Genomic DNA, 22,749 nt, shown 5'->3' with positions numbered 1-22,749 from the left:
ACATTTAAGTTGGAGGCGCAGCTCTGATGTTCAAGAGACGCAGGCGAGGGAGACGAGCCGGTGCGCTGGTCAAACTCTGTCGCCGTGGATTTCGAACAGCACTGCCGAGTATTCACTTAGCGAATCTCCGCTCTCTTCCTAACAAAACGGACTAACTACATCTCCTCACCCGCACAAACAAGGACTTTTAAACCTCTGCTGCCTTGTGCTTCACAGAAACCTGGCTGAGTGAAGCCATTCCGGACAGTGTGTTACATCTGCCAGGCTTCCAGCTGTTCAGAGCAGATCGCATCGCGGAGTTAACGGGGAAAATGAGAGGCGGTGGAACATGCTTTTACATCAATGACAAACCGTGGTTTACAGCAGAGCTCAGGCAGCTTCGTCAGGCCAAAGAGGATGCTTACAGGGGTGGGGATAAAGTCTTGTACAATCAGGCCAGGAACACACTGAACAAGGAAATCTGAGTGGCTAAAAGAAGATACTCTGAGAAGCTGAAAAACAAGTTTTCAGCTAATGACCCTGCATCAGTGTGGAGTGGCATGAAACAACTCATAAATTGCAGGACTCCTACCCCCAACCCTATAGGGAACCAACAACTGGCTGACGACCTGAATGTGTTCTACTGCAGATTTGAAAGGCCCAATTTCACACCCCACACCCACTCTGACCTTCATTTCACACAAACACCAGCACCTCCTGCAACCGCCCTGCTCCCCCCTCCTGTTACTCAACCTGCACTTAAGATCTGTCTTTGTTTCTTTCGGAAACAAAAGACGAGGAAAGCTTCAGGCCCAGATGGCGTCTCACCAGTCTGTCTTCGATCCTGTGCTAACCAGCTGGCCCCCATCTTCACACAGATCTTCAATAGATCACTGGAGCATTGTGAAGTCCCTTGCTGCTTCAAACACTCAATCATTATTCCTGTCCCAAAGAAACCAAAAATCACAGGACTTAATGACTACAGACCTGTCACCCTGACATCTGTGGTCATGAAATCATTTGAGAGACTGGTGTTGGCCCACCTGAAGAATATCACTGGACCCTTTCTAGATCCCCTTCAATTTGCTCATCGAGCAAACAGGTCTGTGGATGATGCAGTCAACATGGGACTGCATCATATCCTGCAACATCTGGACAGACCAGGGACATATGCAATGATCCTTTTTGTGGACTTCAGTTTGGCTTTCAACACCATCATCCCACCCCACTCACCCTGCCCACTACTTTTTTGAACTGTTGCCTTCTGGCCGACACTTCAGAGCTCTGAGCACCAGAACCGTCAGGCACAGGAACAGATTTTTCCCTCAAGCTATCCATCTCATGAACAGTTAAATTGCCCCACTGAGCAATAACTATGTGCAGTACACAGTTTTTTATATTTATCCAACCTCTTCTGCCATTTCATTCCTCTGAGAAAACAAAACAAAACAAACAAACAAAAAAAAAAAAAAACATTTGCACTGTACATAACAGATTTGTATTTGCACTATACATAACAGATAACAGATTGTATAAGATTTGCACTACCTATGTGTATGTGTGTATGTATGTATGTGTGTGTCTGTACGTATGTGTATAATTATATTTTATTTTTTATTTTGTATTATTATATATGTCTTGCTGCTGTTGTTTGTATTGTTTTTGTATTGTTGTACACTGGAAGCTCCTGTCACCAAGACACATTCCTTGTATGTGTAAGCATACTTGGCAATAAAGCTGATTCTGATTCTGATTCTGATCATTTAGAATTAAAAATACAGTACTTGTTTTTGGTGCTACTCTGTGGACATTTCACCAAGAAACTTGAGCTCATCCATGCCCATATGTTCAAAACATATCCAGGTTCGGTCACTGGGGGCAATAGTTATAATTTCGGTACGGACAGCCCTATTTCAGGAGCAGATTCCACTGTTGCCGAATTCACAGTGAGATCAGTCAGCTCAACTATAAGTATTTTTTTCCGCTGGCCCATTTGGCAACATTTTTACAGGCCCCAACACAAAACAATTGTATATTATATTTAGGGCAAATTTGAATTGAATGAATTGCATGATGTGCTGATTATGTCACTGCAATTTAAATATTTGCTGAGACAGACCCAAAGATAAAGATAATTTAGTACATAACAATTAATGTTTTTTTAATGCACATTGGATTTGTTTTGGGAATTATATTTCTTTAATAATTATAGTGGTAAATTCTAATGGGTGGAACATAATTATGTTCTTTAGCTTCACTGTGTAGCAGTCCTCCTCAAGCTTAAAATAGTCCCAAAATACCCAAAATACCGGGGATATTAATAACCAGTGGCATGGAAGAGCAGGTTATACAACTGCAGACAAAAAAAGACAACAGGTGTGATCACACACAAAGCTGTCTAGGCACATACTTTACTCTTTTTATTGTGAAGATGCACTTTGTTACACTTAATGTCTAACTGAACTTCTAATGTAACAAAAGTTATCAGATACTTGAACAATTGTCATCTAGATTCTGCTGCTGCTGTCCTGTTGTTATGAAAACCCACTTTCATTCAAAAACAACAGTGAAATTCAAGTTCATGTTAGCCAAAATAGGCTGTATGTTTAATGTCGTATCTAGTTCTGGGAAGTAATTGTTTACTTTAAGGAATATTCTGGGTACAGTACAAGTTAAGCTCAATCAACAGGATTTGTGGCATAATTAATAACCAAAAAAATAATCTAGACTTTTCCTTAAGAAAAAAAAAAAAAAAAATCTGGGTTATGGTGAGGCACCTCCAATGTAAGTAAATAGGGCCAGTCCGCTAACGTTAAAATACTCACTGTTTTAAAAGTACAAGTCAACATTTTAGTGTGATAAAATTAGCTTACTAAACTTTTCTGTGTAAATTTATATCCAATTTTTAAAATAAATTGCAAAGTCGACGTAACGCTGTAAACCCTAAAATGACTGTTAAAACGATTAAAACAACTTTAAAGCTCAAATAATACACGTTTTAAAATAATTACTGTTAGTGCTTTTATAAAATTTTAAGTTCTACATTTCTGCCTTTGAACCTCCTTTATTTTTTAAGAGGAGGGATGAGTTTACAGTCAAACTGTCATTCAGAGAACTCACCTGATGTCTGTTGGCGCTTACACCTGGCCTCACTTTTTTGTAAGTGCTATATAAAAGACAACAAAAAAAGACCAAATTAAAACTTACAGGAAATAATAAGGTAGTACATAATCACATTATTTAGACATAATTCCCATGAGGGTGACCATAATTTTGCCAAGTCGAACCTGTTTCTAGATCAGTATGTTTTGTTGGTCCTGGAACAACATTCATATCAAACAAACAAGTAAATTGTAGGGATGTCAATATATATTCTAATAATAATTAAATAATTGAATTAACTACATGACATGCAGATTAATTGGACCCACATTATATATTACGTGACCTTAACTACTATGTACTTAACCATTTGATACTATGTACTTATTATGTACATACATGTTGTTGCATTGTAATTTCATTTAAAGTACTTGCATTTGATTACATTTGTAGTTACACTGTTAACTTTACCCCTAACCCTAACACATCCCTTACCCCAAATCCTAACTCTAACCCCTAACCCTACCCTTACTCCTAAACCTACCCATACCTCAACCTCATTAGCAGCAAATGTAGGAAGTTTGCAGAACAGCATGTAGTTACACAGTAAATACATAGTCTTGTATGTATTTAATGTTAGAACATAGCAGTTAAGTCCACCTAATATAAAGTGTTAAATTAATCATATTTATTTTTCGACAGCAATCTATTGTTAAATCTGAGTTCTCACAGTCTGTCCTGTTCTCACAGGATGTGTTCTTGCATTTTGTTTGCACATTATTTAATTATCTGTGTATGTACATGTGTGTCTTACTGATGGTATGTGTAGGTGTGTATAATTGTTAACGAGATGCAGTCTCAGGGATAGACAAAAAGTATGAGAGAGAGGATGCAAAAGAGGCTAAATATAAGTGAAGAAAACATTTAATTCATAAATGTACATAAAATCTACATACTATGATGTGTGAAGCCACAGTTGATGCCCGGGTCAAAATTGACCCACGAACATAATAGATACGTAATAGATAGTAACAATTTGTTTTAAACAGTTTTACTGTATCTCTTAAACTACTGAATTTAAAAATCTGAAGAAAAAAAAATATTATGTGTATTTTGATAGTCTTGACAAGGTCACAAAGTTTGATTCCCGTATTAAAAACTTTGTGGCATTTAAAATTATTATCTACATCTCCTGGGTCAAAAAGGACCCAAATGCAATATGAGGGTTAATAAACTATAATTAGTTGTATTTAAATAATCATAAATATATATTATAAATATAAAAATTCAGATAATTAAAATTCATTACTATATTGTGGCAGAAGAGTAAAGCATTAATCAGACAATACAAAAAGTGGCTTTAGAAGGCAATATATTGTTTATTTCTATATTGTACATAAGCCTACTGTATTATTTGCCTACAGTCCACAGCAATCCTTTTTGCAATTTGTCAATCTATCCAAGATAGATTTATCAAAAGGGCTTTTCTGAGGATGCGTCAAGGTACACATGTGTCAGACTGACACTTTTCGAGCATCTCACTTTGATTGTATTGTGTCATAAATACAATGTTTTTTTGTTGCTGTGTCAAGTTAAATGTCTTGTCTTAAGATCCCTGTATTCAGAATTGCACTCGTCCAGCTGTGTAAGAACACATTCTCATCTTGTGCTGTCACAAGTGTCAAGCAAGTCTGAGTGTGGTTTTGTTGTCTGGACAGCTGAGTTGTCTGAATAGCTGGAGTTTCACTTACTGCCCCCTGCTGAAAACAAATGGTATGAATATTCCTTTTTACAGTAGGCTCAGGGGACATGATTATTGCCATTAAATATTTAATGCGTTATTTTTTATGTAATGGTAGGAAAATACGTACTTTGGGTTGCGGCCAGTCTTGGACCTGCGAGTACTGAACCGGGTTTGCACAGACTCCTGTTCAAGATGCTGACGCAAAAACGCATTCTAGTGAGCGTCCGGCATCAAGATTGGTTCGCGGCGGTTGACCTGAAGGACGCGTACTTCCACGTCTCGGTTTCACCTCGACACAGACCCTTCCTGCGGTTTGTTTTGAGGGCCGGGCGTACCAGTACAAGGTCCTCCCCTTCGGCCTGTCCTTGTCCCCTCGCGTCTTCACAAAGGTCGCAGAGGCAGCCCTTGCCCCGGGAAGTGGGGGGTCGCAGAGGCAGCCCTTGCCACTAAGGGAAGTGGGTGTTGGCATCCTCAACTATCTCGACGACTGGCTAATCCTAGCTCACTCTTGGGATGTGTTGTGTGCACACAGAGACCTTGTGCTCACGCACCTCAGCCGGCTAGGGCTTCAGGTCAACTGGGAAAAGAGCAAACTCTCCCCAGTTCAGAGCATCTCTTTTCTCGGCTTGGAGTTGGACTCAGTCTCGATGACGGCACGCCTCATGAACGAGCGTGCACAGTCGGTGCTGAACTGTCTGAAGGCATACAGACATAAGCTTCCCACTGAAACTTTTTCAGAGGCTCCTGGGGCATATGACATCCTCAGCGATGGCCACACTGCTTGGGTTGATGCATATGAGACTGCTTCAGTACTGGCTCCAGATTCGAGTCCTGAGATGGGCATGGCGCCGCGGGACACATCGCGTGGTCGTCACGCTGATCTGTTGCCGCTTCTTCAGCCCTTGGACCGACTTGACATTTCTACGGGCAGGGGTTCCCCTATAACAGGTCTCCAGGCATGTCGTGGTTACGATGGATGCCTCCAAGACGGGCTGGGGCGCCAAGGTTCTACAATCTCCGGGTTGAGCCGGTTCCTTTTATACCCATATGTCCGAGGGAGTGGCATGCAAATTCCACTCGCCAATTCCCATTGGCCTTTTTTCAAAGATCAGAGGTGTTTGGGGCTCCCAAGAGTGACCCCTAGAGTCACCACATCAACACAACGTCTCGTTCCCTCCATCAGGGAATGGAGGTTATGAAAGTAACCAGAACTTTACTGTGTTTTGCCTTAAATTGCTTAAAGGCAGGGGTGGACTGACCATAGGGAGAACCGGGACTTTTCCCAGTGGGCCGGCCGTGAAACAGGGCCAAACACCCGAACAACCCTACTCTTTCTCTTTTCTCTTCCCAGTCCGCCCCTGTCATGAAATCATGTTGCATGTAAGCAAAAATCTCAAATAAGTAAATATGCATATAAATAGCCTAAATAATAATAATAATAATAATAATAAAGAAAATAAGAAAGTGTAAAGAGTAAGACATATAATATATTCTATAGTTTTAAATAATGTTTCAGTTCTCTGAAAGATCGTCTGCATACAAAACACCATACTCAAGATGTTGGATTGTGTATTTTCTGTTTATGTGCAATATTAAATATGTTGCTTTCTGAACAGTGTCTTCGATGTCAAGTTCACAGTTTAAATGGTTTTCTGTTGTTCTTAAAGACAGAATTTACAGTTTGGACAACATTGTTTCTTCATTTATAAATGTTGCTACTGTATATTATATGTAAACATTAATTTATGTGCAGCCATTTACAGATGCAACCAAAATAAGTTTTGTAAGAGTTTGCGTAAATATAATGCCAAAATATATATAAAATAGATAGATACACTCAAAAAAAAAAACAAAAAAAACAAAAAAAACAAATATATATATATATATATATATATATATATATATATATATATTATTATTATTATTATTATTATTATTTGGCTGAATGTGATTCAATCATGTATATTCCTATATATACTGTACAAGCTAGTGACAGTGATTGTTAGTACGCAGAATACATGCTGGTGGGAAGCAGTACATAATGCAGCAATTGCTCAATTGAGAGAGCAATAAATATCTCTCTTCACCATAATGGTAACCCCCAAAACTAGAAATCCCCTGTCCAGTCACAGTTACCCAAACCAAAAATCTGAATGTGTCCCAACACAAAATGATGATATTACCTTTTTTTTTTTTTTTTTTTTTTTTTTAAACATGTGGCACCCTGTCCATGATTGAATCACATTCAGCCAAATATTTATTTTTATTTTTAGTTTATTTTATTTTTTTTATAGAGTATTTATCTATTTTATATATTTTGGCATTATGTTTACGCTAACTCTTACAAAACTTATTTTGGTTGCATCTGTAAATGGTTGCACATAAATGAATGTTTAAATATAACATACAGTAGCATAATTTTGTTACCAAAACAATGTTACCAAACTATCATTTCTGTCTTTAAGAACAACAGAAAACCATTTAAACTGTGAACTTGACAATGAAGACACTGTTCAGAAAGCAACATATTTAATATTGCACATAAAAATACACAATCCAACATCTTGAGTACGGTGTTTTGTATGCAGACGATCTTTCAGAGAGCTGAAACATTATTTAAAACTGTAGAATATATTATATGTGTTACTCTTTACACTTTCTTAATTTTTAAATTTTTTATTATTTAGGCTATATATATATATATATGTATATTTATTTATTTATTTATTTTAGATTTTTCGCTTACATGCAACATGATCACATGGCAGGGACGGACTGGGAATAGAAAAAAGAAAGAGTTGGGTTGTTCGGGCGTTTGGTCCAGTTTCACGACCAGCCCACTGGGAAAAGTCCCGGTTCTCCCAATGCCAGTCCGCCCCTGCTTAAAGGTGCAGTATGTAAGATTCAGAAACCCTTGTTATTAATGACATCTGTGGCCGTTAATTGAACTGCAGCCAGCTACATGTTGCTCGTTGCTCGTGCTCGCGCTCGTACACACACTCCATAGGGACACAAGTGATTGAGCATCGGCCAAAACAATGACGTAACGTACAAAGAGACAACGTAATCCACCGGCATCATGCTGACAGATGAGGTAGCATAATTAAAATGACACAGTTATGATTGTTTTACTATAAACTTTGAGACTGTATATTATATTTGACTCTCCAGTGCTGGAACAGGGCTAAAACAAAGTGTGGATATAGGTCTGACTATGCGAGACTATAGTTTGAAGTTATCACTTTTCTTTGCATGATACATTGACTGCATTTATACGATAGCCTATGTCGGCATTAGCTATCTAACCAGCTTTATCAATAGCTGTTAGCTAAATTTGGTGGATGATGACAGTAGCGGTTTATAAAATAGACTGTACATTATAAATATGTAGACACAATTCAGTATTGATGTGATTCCATCACAACTGTCATTTTGATATATCGATGCGCTATTGTTTTATAATAATAGAATGTATATATTTTCTGTATAACCAAGTTACGTTACACTAATGAATGGGTCTTTTTGCATTATCTTGAACATTGTCTTGCATTCATTTCATGTGTTATTGTAGTTCAGCTAAAATTACACAGATCAATCCTTATGGCACTATATTGCACATGCTTTGCAGTTATGTAAGCTTACCTGTCCAATAAGAAGAACGCCAATTCAGGGTCGGTTTTGATCCCCAAAACCGAATGAAGGTCCCTCCAGGAATCAAATGCCCTGCCAATGTTCACTCTAGTTTTTGGTAGCTCGACCATGATCATGTTCCAGACTGGATTCAGTAGATACATTTTTTTTTTTTTTTTGGCTTACTCTGAGTTTGAATAGGAGTCGGTGTTGTGCTGGGAGCCGGACGTTTGCTGGATTCCATCTCCAAGATAACATTACCTAGTATTGCAGACTGTCTGTTGTCGCTGTTGAATAGCGGAAGAGAAGCTCTTAATGAGGCAAGGCTCTCGGGAGCGCGCATAAACGTCACATCCTTTGGATTTTCCCAGCAAAAGCGACCCGCTCCCTTTGCATGAAAATCAGTCTACAGGCTTTAATAGGCAACCTAGGAAGTCCGGGAAGGGCTCATTTTTGAAGTTGGGTTACAAGCCGTTCACACATTGGCAAAAAAATGCTAATATTACATGAAAATTGTTACATATTGCACCTTTAATCAGTACACTAATTTATCCTAATAATTTAGTTATATTTTATTTAATTAATTTATCCTTATCCTAATAAGGATTTTCCACCAAATTACTACATTAACCATTCCGTTCCTTCTCTGTTGGGACTGAAAATACAGCCTGTGTAATACCAGCCTTAACCATTAAGCCAGCACCAATAGTTTTAATTTTAAGCCTACATTATTCAGTCAGCCATTCTCACCATGTGATGTTTTTAGTGGTGACGGCACTGACGAGCCACTCCATATCCAGAATCTTTAATGCAGAAATTACCAAGTGGATGGAGTTGTCCACATCCGTAGCACTCTCAGGATAGATAAAATGGTGCGTGGTCTTAGAACCCACATCCTTCTCAAAATCTTCTGTTGGGCCCTTATTTATCCTAGCTTAAATAAAATAAAATAATAAAAAAAGCATGTCTGGGTCAAGAAACATGTAATAGATCAAAAAAAGTAAATTATGTCAGTTTGGATTTCTTGTTGACCAAATGCAAGACAAGAAAACACACAAAAAATGGTTGAACAATTTCTGTTATATCTCATTGTTTACCTAATGACAAAGTGATTAAGATCTATAAGACATCCATATTGGAATCTTTTAAGGTTCCCAGAGTTTCCCACCACAGCACAGATTCTCCAACGAGCTGGACTAGCGACTGAGTAGTGTTCTTTATTTAGGAAGAGCAAAAATAACTTGCAAGTGATAATACAATGCAAGTGAATGGGTGCTAAAATTGTGATGCTCCAAAAAGTACATAAAGGAATCATAAAAACAACCCATACAACTCCAGTAGTTAAATCCATATCTTCAGAAGTGATATGATAGGTGTGGGTGAGAATCAGATCAATATTTAAGTTCTGTTTGTCATCCACACCTATCACATCGGTTCTGAAGACATTGATTTAACCACTGGAGTCTTATGGATTACTTTTATGCTAACTTATGTGATTTTAGCTTTAAAATGTTGGCACACTTTCACTTGTATTATATGGATCAAAGGAGCTGAGAAATTCTTCTAAAAATCTTCATTTGAGCTCAGCAGATGAAAGAAAGTCATACACATCTCTGATGGCATGAGGGTGAGTAAATGATGAGAGAATTTTAATTTTTTGGGGTGAACTATCCTTTTAAAGGCTCTTGTCAGATCTGGATGATTTGTCAATTAGAAGAGAAGTTTTGAAACCTTTCTAGTAATGATAATAGTGAAAACATGAACAATGTCCCACAGGGATATTATATATAATGCTGAAATATAAACCAAAGCAAGATCATGTTTTATTAATGCATACTTTCGCTATTTCATATCTTTTGGTAAAGTGTAGTTACAGTTTTCAGTGTCGGAAGACTTTAGATCATTAGTTCTGTACAGCAGTGCCGCTGCTTCCTAAACACAGAGTATGCAGCCTGCGAAGGGCACCACATGCAGAAATACTGTCTGTTCACGCTCCAGTTGTCAATCACATGTTCGGTAGAGCAAAAGGCATTTACACTTAACATGGATGTTTACATGGATTTATACTGTTAATCAGCCCGAAGTAGCTACAATGGTTTCCAGTACCCATGCAAGGGCACGGGTTAAATACGTAAATACTGCTCATGACATGTGGGACGCGAGACAAAGTGCACTGATATATTGCTGCACTGATTTAAAAATGTACATTTAAAAACTGATGTCTTAAGAGCCCATATTTACAGAATCACCCTGAAAATGACCATCACCATGACACAGAAAAGCACGCGTTGTCATTAGAGCTACGACTTAGCTCAGCGTGCTGCCTTAAATAGGATCTGCAATTTGAAACCATGTGTAAAATGGTGTTGCATGACGAAACTATTCTTTTATCACTGTGCAGAGCGAAGAAAGTGTTTCACTTTGAAGAGCTTGATGCTGCAGCAGTGATGGACTCAGCTTTAGTGACAGTCTGTAACAGCGTGCGCAGTTGTGTGAACTTCTGCTGTCGTTAAAGTACCATTCAATAATCTCTCAATAAATTACGCATGAATTAAAATGAAACCCAGTAATGTAACAACAGGAACGCTGCCCATTGTAACGAAGTAGAAGTAAAACGTTTTCATTACAAATTTACTCGAGTGAGAGTGAAAAGTACCCACTTTTAAACCTAGTCCAAGAGTAATTTTTTCCCAAAATGTTAAATGTTGCGCGTTACTACCCACCTCTGCTAGCCCTATACATGAAAACCTATATACTTGTACCTAAATGTTACTCACTTTTTTCTATTCATTTTAAGCTCTGCACCTTTCAAGCACAATGAAGTGTAACCGAGCTTCAAATCATGATTGTCCCAAGGAAATTGCTGATATCAAGATTTAAAGTGAAATAAAAGTTATATTTTGCTCTGTTTCTTACCCACAACTGGTCGCGTCTCTTCTGGGGATATGGATTAAAGCACTCAAATTGTATGGATTATTTTTGTGCTGTCTTTATGTCCTTTTTGGAACTTAAAAGTTTTGGACCACATTGACTTGCATTATATGAGTATAAATGCTTCATATCGCTATCAAAATATCTTTGTTTGTGTTCCACAGAAGAAAGAAAGTCTTACAAATTTGGGACGTAATAAGGGTGAATAAATGATGAGAGAATTATCATTTTTGGGTGAACTATTCCTTTAACAAATGTAAGGTCAATACCTTCCAATACTTGTAGATATTACCACTAAGCACATAATTATTCCTGGTAAGCAGTGGTGGAATAGAGAGGCCATAGATTTCATTGAACCAGGTACTGTGGCTCTGCTGCCTGACACAGTTATTACACACACATATGTCTTTTGCGAGCTTGTCCACAGGGGTCAGGAAGATCATGAGCATGCAGACATTATCACATGTGACCATTGTCATATAGTATCACCTATAACACGCCTGCATTTTTTCTCTGCTTCTCTCCAGCTGAAAATTATTTTTTTATTTCTTTTGTGGGTGGTGTGGTGTAGATTAGGGCTGGTAACTGAAAGGTTGTGGGTTCAAGCCCTGCAAGGAACAGTCCCTTAGCTATCACCATTCTGCCCTTGAGCAAGGCACTCAACCCCAGGTTCAATCAAGAGGACTTTTTTCTTCGGAGCCGAATGCATGTTGTGTTCGTCCTCTCACCTTTCTCCACTCTGCTGGATTCTTACGCCGCATATCAGCGGTCACCCTCGCACAGTCGAGTGTTGTGCTTGCCCTGGGCACTTCGGCAGCTGAGTCTGCAGGTGCTAAAAGAGTATATTCAAAAGAGTATATTTTCTTCTAAAAGAGCTCGTGCAAACACTTGCCGTCTTTTTAAAGATGTCCTTCCATGTTTGTGCTACTGGATGTGGCCGTTATCTCTCCCCTCCGTATACCCATGATATCTGTCTCGAGTGCACGCCGAGGCGGCATTCGTGGAAGGGTTGTGTTCTCATTGCGAGAACATGCCCATGAGAACATTGCGGTCACGGCTCACTTCCTTCTTCATGAAGCAAGGAGCCACTGTGGTATCGGAAGCGGATGAATCTTCTGAGCTCCCACCCATGGGCGGTAGAGCACAGGATGAGGCAGACGCTAAGATGGCAGCCGTGTTTGCCCGGGCGGCTGCGAACATTGGGCTGAAGTGGAACCCTCCACCCTGCCCTGAGCGTTCATGGCAGGATGATTCGTTTCTGGGCTCGGAGCGTGACTCACGGCTCGGAGCGTGACTCATGGAAGTGCACGAGGAGCTAAAGAAGTTGTGGAAGGCACCTTTTTCTGCTCGTACACGCTTTGCGGGCTTGTCACTCTGACTACCCTCAACGGCGGAGAGGCTAAGGGATATGTCGAGTTCCCCCAGGTAGAGCGTGCCATAGCGGTGCATTTATGCCCGCAGGGCACAGCCACCTGCCGTGACCGACCAAGGCTCCCTTTCAAGGCTCCCTTCCAAGGCCTGTAAGTTCTCTTCCTCATTAATGACGAAGGCTTGCAAGGCCGTGGGTCAAGCCGCTTCCGCCCTGCACGCCATGGCCATCCTGCAGGTCCACCAGGCCAAGGCGCTGAAGGATCTGCACAAGGGTAGAACTGACCCAGGGCTGATGCAGGAACTGCGTACTGCAACCGACTGCGCCTTAATGGTGATGAGTCATGGCGCGCACCCTGGGCCGGACGATGACCACTCTTGTGGTCCAAGAGTGGCACCTGTGGCTCAACCTTGCGAAGATGCGTGATGCCGAAATAGTCCGCTTTCTCGATGTGCCCATCTCCCAAGGGGGGCTTTTTGGTGACACCGTCAAGGATTTTGCTCATCACTTCTCGATGGTGAGGAAGCAGACCGAGGCAATTAAGCACATCTTGCCGCAGTGCGACTCGGCCGCCTTCAGTCCCACGCCATGGCTGGACCTTTGGAATCTCCACGTCTGGCTCCTGGACGGGATGTGGAAGACCTAGCGGGTCTTCTGCCAGTGGTGGTAAACAGGATCACTCAGGCCAGAGCCCCCTCTACGAGGCGACTGTATGCCTTGAAATGGTGTCTCTTCACGAACTGGTGTTCTTCCCATGGGGAAGACCCACAGAGAAGACAACTGTCTTCCTCTACCCTGAATGTGTATGTGGCTGCCATAGCAGCATACCACGATACACTGGACGGGGGACCCTCACGACAGCACAACATGATCAACAGGCTCCTCAAGTGCGCGATGAGGTTGAATCCTCCTAGACCGCACCTGATTCCCTCTTTGGTTCTCTCTGTGGTCCTACCTGCCCTACAGAGAGCCCCCTTTGAGCCCCTGGAGCAGGCCGAGCTCAGCACCTTGTCTCTGAAGACGGCCCTCCTGGTGGCGCTCACTTCCTTCAAGAGGGTGGGGGACCTGCAGGTGCTCTCTGTTACCAGCGAATGCCTGAATTTTGGGCTGGCACACTCTCACATGATCTTAAAGGCCCCGGCCCGATTATGTGCCCAAAGTTCCCACCACTACTTTTCAGGACCAGGTGGTGAACCTGCAAGCGCTCCCTTCAGAGGAGGAAGACCTGGCCTTGTCTTTGCTGTGTCCAGCTCACACCCTGAAAATCTATCTGGACAGCACGCAGAGCTTTAGATACTCAAAGCAGCTCTTTGTCTGTTTTGGAGGACAGCAGAAGGGGAAAGCTATCTCCAAGCAGAGGCTAGCCCATTGGATTGCGGATGCCATTTCTCTCTCATACCAATCTCAGGATTTCTGTGCCCCTTGGGAGTCAGGGCGCACTCCACTAGAGGTGTTGCGTCCTCCTGGGCACTGGCAAGGGGGGCCTCTCTAGCAGACATATGTAGAGCTGCAGGTTGGGCTTCACCCAATACCTTTGCGAGGTTTTATAACCTACGCATAGACCCGGTTTCGACCTGAGTGTTACACGGTAACAGCAATGTAGACCGGGTGGCTGGTTAGGTATACCGCTTGCATTGCGCCCTTCCCCTTTTTCAAAGGTGATAATGTGCGCCTTTTTATCCACAACAGTTCCCCGTATCCGGTGAACCCCAGACGCCCCTCTAATTCTTAAGCACTGTTCGGTGATGAACTCGGTGGAGGAGTAACGGCACCAGGCCCAGTACTCGTGGTATGCCCCTTTCCAGGTGAGCCCGTGTGCTTGGGCTCAGTGCTCCATGCGTGGTGATTCCCCCTTGGAAATCCCATATGATGAGTTTCCATTGTTCGGTTTCCCCTTAGGTGAACCCTGTGTTTCCCCTCACCAGAGCTTTCTCTGCCTCGGCCACTGTGGCTGCATACCCTCTGGATTGGGTCCGGTGGTATCATTCCATATGTGAACTTCCTCATTGGTAAGTCCATGTGAGGTATTCTCCACATGTTAACCACCTTCTGGCAGGATGTGGTCTCCGTAGTACCCTCCATCCTGGAGAGGGAAGAGCACTTCCCAGCACTATTCTAGAAAGTGCTTGGTGGGAAATTGCTTAACAGCAAATAAGGAAAGACTCCTCCGGTAGCCTTCTTGGGTAAGTGCCTCCTTCCCCCCTTAACGGGACTAGGGAGACGCCTTACCTAACTCACTGGAAGGTCACAACGTGGTTGAGCGCTCGCTGCGAGGCACGCAGCAGCTTGCCCGTGTCCACTCTTCCATACCTCGTGACACGGTTCGGCGCCTGCAGCGTTTCCTATAGGAACCCCTAGTGTCACTACATCGACACAACTTCGAATGAGTGACAGACAGGGAACGTCTTGGTTTACTGATGTAACCTCTGTTCCCTGATGGAGGGATTGAGACTTTGTGTCCCTCCTGCTGCGGCGCTGAACCGGCCGCTGACATGGCCAGGACTCTCTATCGACTCCTCAGCATAAATTTAAATGAGTGGTGCACACCATCTCCTTTTATACCCATATGTCTGGGGTGGAGAGTGGCATGCAAATTCCACTCACCAATTCTCATTGGCCTTTTCTATTTTTAGCAAAGGTGATTGGGGCTCTCAAGATCAAAGTGTAGTGTCAGAAAAGCGATTTAAGTGTAGAATTCATTCAAATATGTAAATGTGTGTTGTTTATCTTCATCAAGCATGTAATATTTCCATTTCAAATGTTTAATCGTTTAACATAATATCAATATGAAAATGGCACGTTATGACTCCGGCTCCAGTCATGATCACACACAGGCGATGCTCAAGTAAGCTCAAATTGTGAGATTCATCTGCCAGAAGAGCAGTGCCAGAACAGGATGTAATGTATTCTTCCGCAAATTGCTTGCAATTTAACGTTTCAACCACAGATGTCGCTTGAGAGCACAAAGTTACGTAAGGCAGCTTTAACTGGAGACTGTAACTGCATGCATTGTTTGGACCTATTATTTGAACAAGAATAATATTAGTTTAGCAGGACACAGGCCTAATGATTTAAGTCACCTTTAGGATATCTGAAGGCAAACAGGAGTAGGATAGAACAGGTCCAAAATTCATGGAAGTTTTAACCCTTTCATTAAACTTACCATTGTTCTATATTGTTTAACAGTGGCAATTGTAATGATAAGGCCATTACCACACAGGTAAGACCATGGGTGGCCTCATAATACAGTGGTACCTAGGAGAATTGGTGCTGTTTTAAAGGCAAAGGTTGTCACACCAAATATTGATTTAGCTTTTTTATGTTTACTGGACTTTGTATGACATTAAGTGATAACTGAAAACTATTTATGTCATTATTTTTGAAGACATCTTCACTACGCAACAATTTTCACAAGTGCCTAAAATTTTTGCACAGTACTGTATATATATATATATATATATATTTATGTGTGTGTGTGTGTGTGTGTGTGTGTGTGTCTGTTCAAATTCCATTATTAACTTGAAAATATATGTTACATATATAAAAATGGCCATTTTTGTGGTATTTTGAAATACATGTCACATATACAGTACATATATGTTACCTTTTTATATCAGTAAAAACCTTATTAAAGGAAAACATTTTCTCATATTAAAAAACTTTATTTACATAAATAGGTTGCGCTTTATTTGATCTTTTACATTCCAGATTTAATCAGATTATAGACAATAGTACTTAAGCAAATATAGAATAAGCTTAAAGTGTGTAGATACAGTAGGTTATTGTGATTATAAATAAAACAGTAGGGTCTTCTATTGCATTTTGTAGCAAATTGTTGCCATTGTTAGCCTTCATTCGTTGACATATTAAAACCACTGAAACCATTTGTGTACTGATTCCATATTGAGCTCCATCATTAAAGGTAAATATTGTTTACCCTTCTTTATATATATCCTTTATATATTGAAATCTTGTTTCTCTGCACAAGTTCATGCATTGTTTTGTTTTCAAAATCTCCACCGTGAGGACCTCCTTTGTAGTGAGTGTGAGATCTGTCAAAGTAATGATGCCAGGTTCCATCACTTTTAGCACCAAACCCAAAAACATTCACCTGTGTGAGAAACATAGCAGTCGGTTTTTATCATGGTGATACTCAGGATTAAACAGATCAAATTTATAGTTAATATGAATCTTTTTAATTGGTTATATTTGTGCCACTAGCATAATCAAACAGAAATGCGGGAAAAAAAAATATTGTTTTCTGAACACTTTCCCCATCTGCCATTGGTAGAAACAAATTGGTCAAACAGATGCCCCAAACACACACCATTGGTTGAGCCAAAAGTTGACATGTCAGACCAGTCAAACAAACAGAGCAATGCACAGTTTTATAAGCACAGTTTACCTCATCACACATGTGAAGGGCTAATATTATTGTTATGAAGCCAGTGGATGGATATCTTCCATGTTTCTGCAACCAGCTATCATAGACATATTTAATAAATGCAGGATGGAGAATCATCACCTAGACCAAAACAAACCACACAAAACACTGATGAAATACACATCTGATTATTCTTACAGTAGGGCTTGACATTCATTAATCTACCCCTTGAGTTCGACTAATGAATGTATAATTAATTGATTGATTCATTCAATGACATGGTCTTTGATACTCACCCTGTTCTCATTGGCATTTATTGAAGATTTTACTCGTACATATGTGCTGAGGAACAAAAATATAAATTATACATAATCATTTACAACACCCCATTATATTTTTCAAGAATTATTTAAAGTTCCAATACTTTCAAATAACATCAAATCTACACTCAAAAATATTTGAGCCTATTTTTTAGATTCACACAATTCAGTTGTATACAACACAAATACAAAATACAAAATTCCATCAAAGTGAATTAAGTCCTTAACAAAATGAAATTAATTCAACATTCAAGATTTATTCAAGTTTTATTCATTTAATTTTGTTAAAGATTTTTCAATTCAATTGAATGAAATTTTGTTATGAAATTGAAATGTGTGAATCTTAAAAATAGGCTAAAATATTTTTGAGTGCAGAACACATTCTACACAACTAATACATTTGATCTTTCTTAATTTGAACCGGATTAATTAATGCTCACTGTGTGATGTGTTTGATGGTGAAGGCACTAATTAGCCACTGCATGTCCCGAATCTTAAAGGGAAATAACAACAGGTGGGTGTTGTTGTTGTCCAAGTCCATAGCACTCTCAGGATAGAGAATTCGGTGTGTAGTTTTAGAACCCACATCTTTCTCAAAACCTTTTGTGGGGCCCTTATTTATCCTGAAAGAAAAACACACCGGTAGGTGTTGAAAGGCTGAAGACTATTTGCAAAGATATTTGGCAAGAATAATACAGGAACTGATTCATGTGGTACCAATAAAGATTCCATAGTAGCTGAATGGTCTTGTTAAATGATACAGAGACCTTTTCATCATGTATGTCTTTGCCCAGTAACATGTTTTGGATGTGTGTGACAACTAATTGGAATTCATGGCACCCGAGATGCACCATTTTAGCGATAATTATAAATGCTCTATTAATGCATATGATATTTTTATACTTCCTAAAGTAATTCACTTAGTCAGCTCGCTTTTCAACAATAATAGCCAATAGGAAAGTTTGACTGTGTTAGCAACAGTAGCCTAACTATTGGCCAGGGCTTAGTGAAGGATATTCTTATCTTACCATTCTCATTAGCTCATCAGACATAAGTTTGTCACATTCCTTGTTTTCTTTGCTACCTAGTAATTGCTACTTTCCAGGGTATCGTTTCCCTAAAGCATCGTAAGCCAATGTAGATAGTAGAATCCATCTTGCCATTCATGGCTGCGTTTCCCGATAACGATTGGCCTTTGCGGTTAAGAGCGTTTTCTACGAGTGATTTTACAAACGTTCGTTATTTTTTACATGCGTTTCCCAAAACTGCACTTAACATGAACATGCGAGGATGCGCTTTAAGTGCTGCTTAAGAGAGACGCTGTCCATGAACGTGAAGTGCTGAAATGTGACCGTATAGTGCTGCTCATCATTGCATCTTCATTATATTTGTGCATAACTTTAAAAACTTTTGTAATTTACCTCGCTGGAAATATTTAAAAATATTTTCTTAAATGTACAAGGGGCCACAAAACTAACACCTTTCTGATACCTCTGCACCAGGCGTTGTGTAGTGCTGCACCTGTTGTGCATTGCTGTTACCCTTATCACTTTTGGGAGTAAAGATCTCTCTTTGATTGCTGAATGTCCCTAAAGTGCAGCTTCCACACACTTTATTTTACGCTCAGCAACAACACGGTGAATCTCGTAATATTCAATTAATGCTTGCTGTCATTAGCAGGACAATACACTGGGCATCCGCTGTCTTCACTGATCCTGGAAGCTTTAATCTGGACCCACAGAGCAAATTTTTAAAACCTCACCTGATGAACGAAGCAGTGATTGTGTCAAATAAATATATCGTTCTGCATAAAATGATTGCAAAACAAAATGCAATTATGTGGTGAATTAAGTTGTACATTTAAGAAAATATTTGTAAATATTTCCAGCGAGGTAAGTTACAAACGTTTTTATATGCACAAATATAATAATGAAGTTGCATTGACGAGCAGCACTATACGGTCACATTTCAGCACTTCACGTTTATGGACAGCGTCTCTCTTAAGCAGCACTTAAAGTGCATCCTCGCACGTTCATGTTAAGTGCAGTTTTGGGAAACGCACGTGAAAAATAACAAATGTTTGTAAAATCGCTTGTAGAAATCGCTCTTAACCGCAAAGACCGATCGTTATCGGGAAACACAGCCCAGGAATTTGCACGTTCTTGTAAGATGTTTTGATAGCTAAAAGCATAAGTAAATGTAAACTTTAAGCCTTGGGAATCTTATCATTCATTTCTGTACATTGTAGAGAAAAAAGCATGATTCAACTCATTATATTTCATGTCTTTTTTTGCATGTTTTTTTTATGTAATTTTTTATTTACATTTTTTTTAACAGACTTAATTGGATAAGCTTATCTCACAAATCAAAAAGTAATCTGAACTGAAAACTTGTGAAAACTTCAGTTTAGTTAGCTGAACTTGTAGCATGTAGCCATAACTGTGACATGCATTTATAAAAACTAATCTATAATGTTCAGTGAACCTAACTTTAATAGTTAAGTAAATCTTAAAAGTTTTACACAGTAGGATGGTCTTTTTGTAAGAGGCACAGGCTACACACATTGCAGTTTGACTGGGAGGAATATAGACATCCACACTTGACACACAGACATTAAGTAATAGACAAGCTCTTTACATCACCACACAACTATTAATCAACAGCGATGACAAAAACATCAAAAGCAGCACAACTGAATCCTGCAAATATATCAAATAATAATAATAATAATTAAGCCTACAACACTATCCTCTTTATTTATTCATGCTGCAAAGCATGCTGGGAAATCTTTGTTCTGACAACATTGTTAAGCGAGTTGAGATGACAAATACACTTATTTCAACTTAAGTACAAGTTGATATAATTACAACATAATATGTTAAGTTGACTGTACAGTTTATTTGTTTTCAAAAAAGTACCTTGACACAAGTAAATGTAAAAATAATAATAATAATAATAATAATAAAAATAAATAAATATAAAAATTACAGTGTAGCACAAACGGTGCGGGATGGCTTTCATGCCGAAGTTCAGTACTTATTAGGGGTTTAGAAAATTCCTAACCTTGAAGTATACCATATGCTGTTCATACTGTCATAATATGACGTATTACCTAATGACAACATCATGGAAGTCTATGAGAGGTCCATAGTTGGATCCGAGGAGATTTCCAGAGTTTCCCACCACAGCACAGGTTCGGCATCGATCTGGACCACCATCTGAGTAGTAATCTTCATCAGGGAAGAGAGAAAACAGCTGGTCCACCACCTCTGTATAGTTGACTTTGATTTTTGTATATTGTCGTATATGTTGTAGACCCTGTACAAACATTCAGAAAGCTCGTCATTAGAATCAAGGAAAACAAATATTTAGATTGCTTGCGTGCGTGTAGATTTGTTTTCTTTGCAAAGAATTTGTTGGAGGATCATCACGATAAATTCCTGATTTTCATACACACTTTAACATTGCGGATCAACAGGATTAAGGAGCTCCTCATAGGCAGCTCTATTAAACATAAAGTCTTATAAAATTTCCCTACATTTACACAACTAAATCTGGATACTGCTACTCATTCTTTATTATTACAATTTTTCAAATTAATGAAATATCACAAATGGAAGTATAAGAATTAAGGTCACCAATAAATAAATACATAAATAAATAATGATTACCAAATCGAAGCTTTCACATATTTTAAAGTCTTCAAAGTAGATTACTGCTCTGCACATTCTTGACATTCTCACAAACTACATTCGTAATAAGGTATCTCTTGGGATGCCTTTTAAACAGTCCTCATGTATGTGGCATATTCGGCTTCTTTTTCTTCACTATGCATTCCAACTTATCCATTTAATCAAACAACCACAGTAAAAAATAAATATAAAAAAAGTTTTGTAAAATAAATCAAGAAATAAACAAATAAATAAATACAACTAATTTATTTAGGCACAATTTATATTTTTCAACAAAACAAGCACTTGAGCACTTAAAAGTTGTTGTTGCTGTTTTAGATCATGTCAGGTGTGTCCAGAGTTTTAACTGGTAGTGCTGGCCTATTCCAGACTCCACTGTAATGTATCTGAAAACCTAGAGGACACCATACAAGTTTATACATGTACAGAATATTATTATTGTGATGGACTTACATTCCACCATTTATATGTTTCTCCACGTAGCACACTGTTTTTCCTGTTGAGCAGAGCTGGAACGGTGGGGTTGTAACGATAAACGAACCAGTCATCGTCCATGAAGTCCATTACACAAGTCCTGCAAGAGCATGATCTTTCCAAAGATAAATCATCAGAAGAATCCACAGTAAAAACCATTGGTGAGGTTTGGGTGTACAGGAGCCGACAAATTGTCATAGAGCTCAAGAACAAGGTGATGGAACGAAGTCGCAGTCTATTGAAGGCAAACATCTTTAAACCCGTTATGTTCCTGTACGAATACCCTAAAATGTTGTTGCTAAAAGGGGAGGTGGAAAATGTATTAGTATTTCATTTTAATTACGAACTGAATGGTTTAGCCAGGAACTTAAATAAAGATCTTTCTATTTGACGCTTTTCTCTTTGAAAAGTTCCACAACCACTCCATCGTCAGATAATAGATTAAATATTTAAAACTGATATAAACTATAAAACAATATTGATATACAGACCAAGTTTATTTTATTAGTGTAAAAAAGGTACATTAAAAGTTAAAAACAGTGTTTCGATAATATAAGAAAAATGCAATATCTTTCCATTATGTAGGATGACAGTTAACACTGATTGAATTTTAACAATACAAAAAGATTTCATTACACTAAAACACAATGGATGCAATATTAATAATAAAAAATGAAAATAAGTTCAATAGCCTACTATTCTAAACATTTGATCGGATTTCTAAATAAAGTTCCCATAACACAGAAGCAGTATGTTAAAACACCTACCCAATCGATCAGATTATCTGGTCGACAGTTTCCTCATTTCTTGCCGGTACTTTGCCAAATCTATCATGATATGAAATATCACAGTTATGAATAATGATTTAGATCGTTAGTGCTATACGGTTTATTCTTTATCCTTTGGCATCCGAATCCTCAAAGCATCTGACTCCTCACAGCAAAGAGGATTTCATGTCTATCATCACTCATGAAGTTAGACCGGTTTTACACGATCAGTTACGCTTATGCTACCAAAATGCAGTTGCCACTATTAAAAGTATTACATATCTCCACCCAGCCCACCCCATCCAAACAGTTTGTCTCTAACCGTTTCTAAATATATATAAAAAAAAAAAAAAAAAA

At 39.1% G+C, this 22,749-nt stretch overlaps 1 protein-coding gene and 1 pseudogene across 2 annotated transcripts; both read right to left on the bottom strand.

The window, feature by feature from the left end:
• LOC127421624 (CMP-N-acetylneuraminate-beta-galactosamide-alpha-2,3-sialyltransferase 1-like) overlaps positions 1–11,859 on the bottom strand; it is a 44,564-nt pseudogene extending 32,705 nt beyond the window's left edge.
• A 4,547-nt stretch (positions 11,860–16,406) lies between these two features.
• On the bottom strand, positions 16,407–22,605 carry LOC127420982 (CMP-N-acetylneuraminate-beta-galactosamide-alpha-2,3-sialyltransferase 1-like). Of its 2 annotated transcripts, none has more exons than XM_051663654.1 (7): positions 22,393–22,605; positions 21,605–21,923; positions 20,572–20,777; positions 17,900–18,082; positions 17,436–17,481; positions 17,161–17,280; positions 16,407–16,866 (listed from the first exon to the last, which is right to left on the bottom strand). In XM_051663654.1, the coding sequence occupies exons 2-7, from the start codon at positions 21,875–21,877 to the stop codon at positions 16,699–16,701; spliced, it is 996 nt and encodes a 331-aa protein (XP_051519614.1). In that variant the 5' UTR covers positions 21,878–21,923; positions 22,393–22,605; the 3' UTR covers positions 16,407–16,698. The 2 variants fall into 2 exon arrangements, with proteins under 2 accessions (XP_051519614.1, XP_051519615.1); XM_051663655.1 differs by having other exon boundaries at positions 21,605–21,740.
• Positions 22,606–22,749: the final 144 nt, after the last annotated feature.

This window comes from Myxocyprinus asiaticus, chromosome 30, assembly GCF_019703515.2.
Source record: "Myxocyprinus asiaticus isolate MX2 ecotype Aquarium Trade chromosome 30, UBuf_Myxa_2, whole genome shotgun sequence".
In the NCBI taxonomy this organism is placed as follows: domain Eukaryota; kingdom Metazoa; phylum Chordata; class Actinopteri; order Cypriniformes; family Catostomidae; genus Myxocyprinus; species Myxocyprinus asiaticus.
The sequence above is the reverse complement of the archived record's forward strand: the minus strand, read 5'-3'. Positions and strand labels throughout refer to the sequence as shown.

What these genes read in the sequence shown, in the direction of transcription:
- LOC127420982 (XM_051663654.1), bottom strand. Translation starts at nt 21,877, where the DNA reads ATGTTTGCCTTCAATAGACTGCGACTTCGTTCCATCACCTTGTTCTTG. An exon ending in ACCATCAAACACATCACACA is followed by an intron (nt 17,482 to 17,899) that starts GTGAGCATTAAT and finishes TTTGTTCCTCAG; the next exon opens with CACATATGTACGAGTAAAAT. An exon ending in CCCTTCACATGTGTGATGAG is followed by an intron (nt 16,867 to 17,160) that starts GTAAACTGTGCT and finishes TTTCTCACACAG; the next exon opens with GTGAATGTTTTTGGGTTTGG.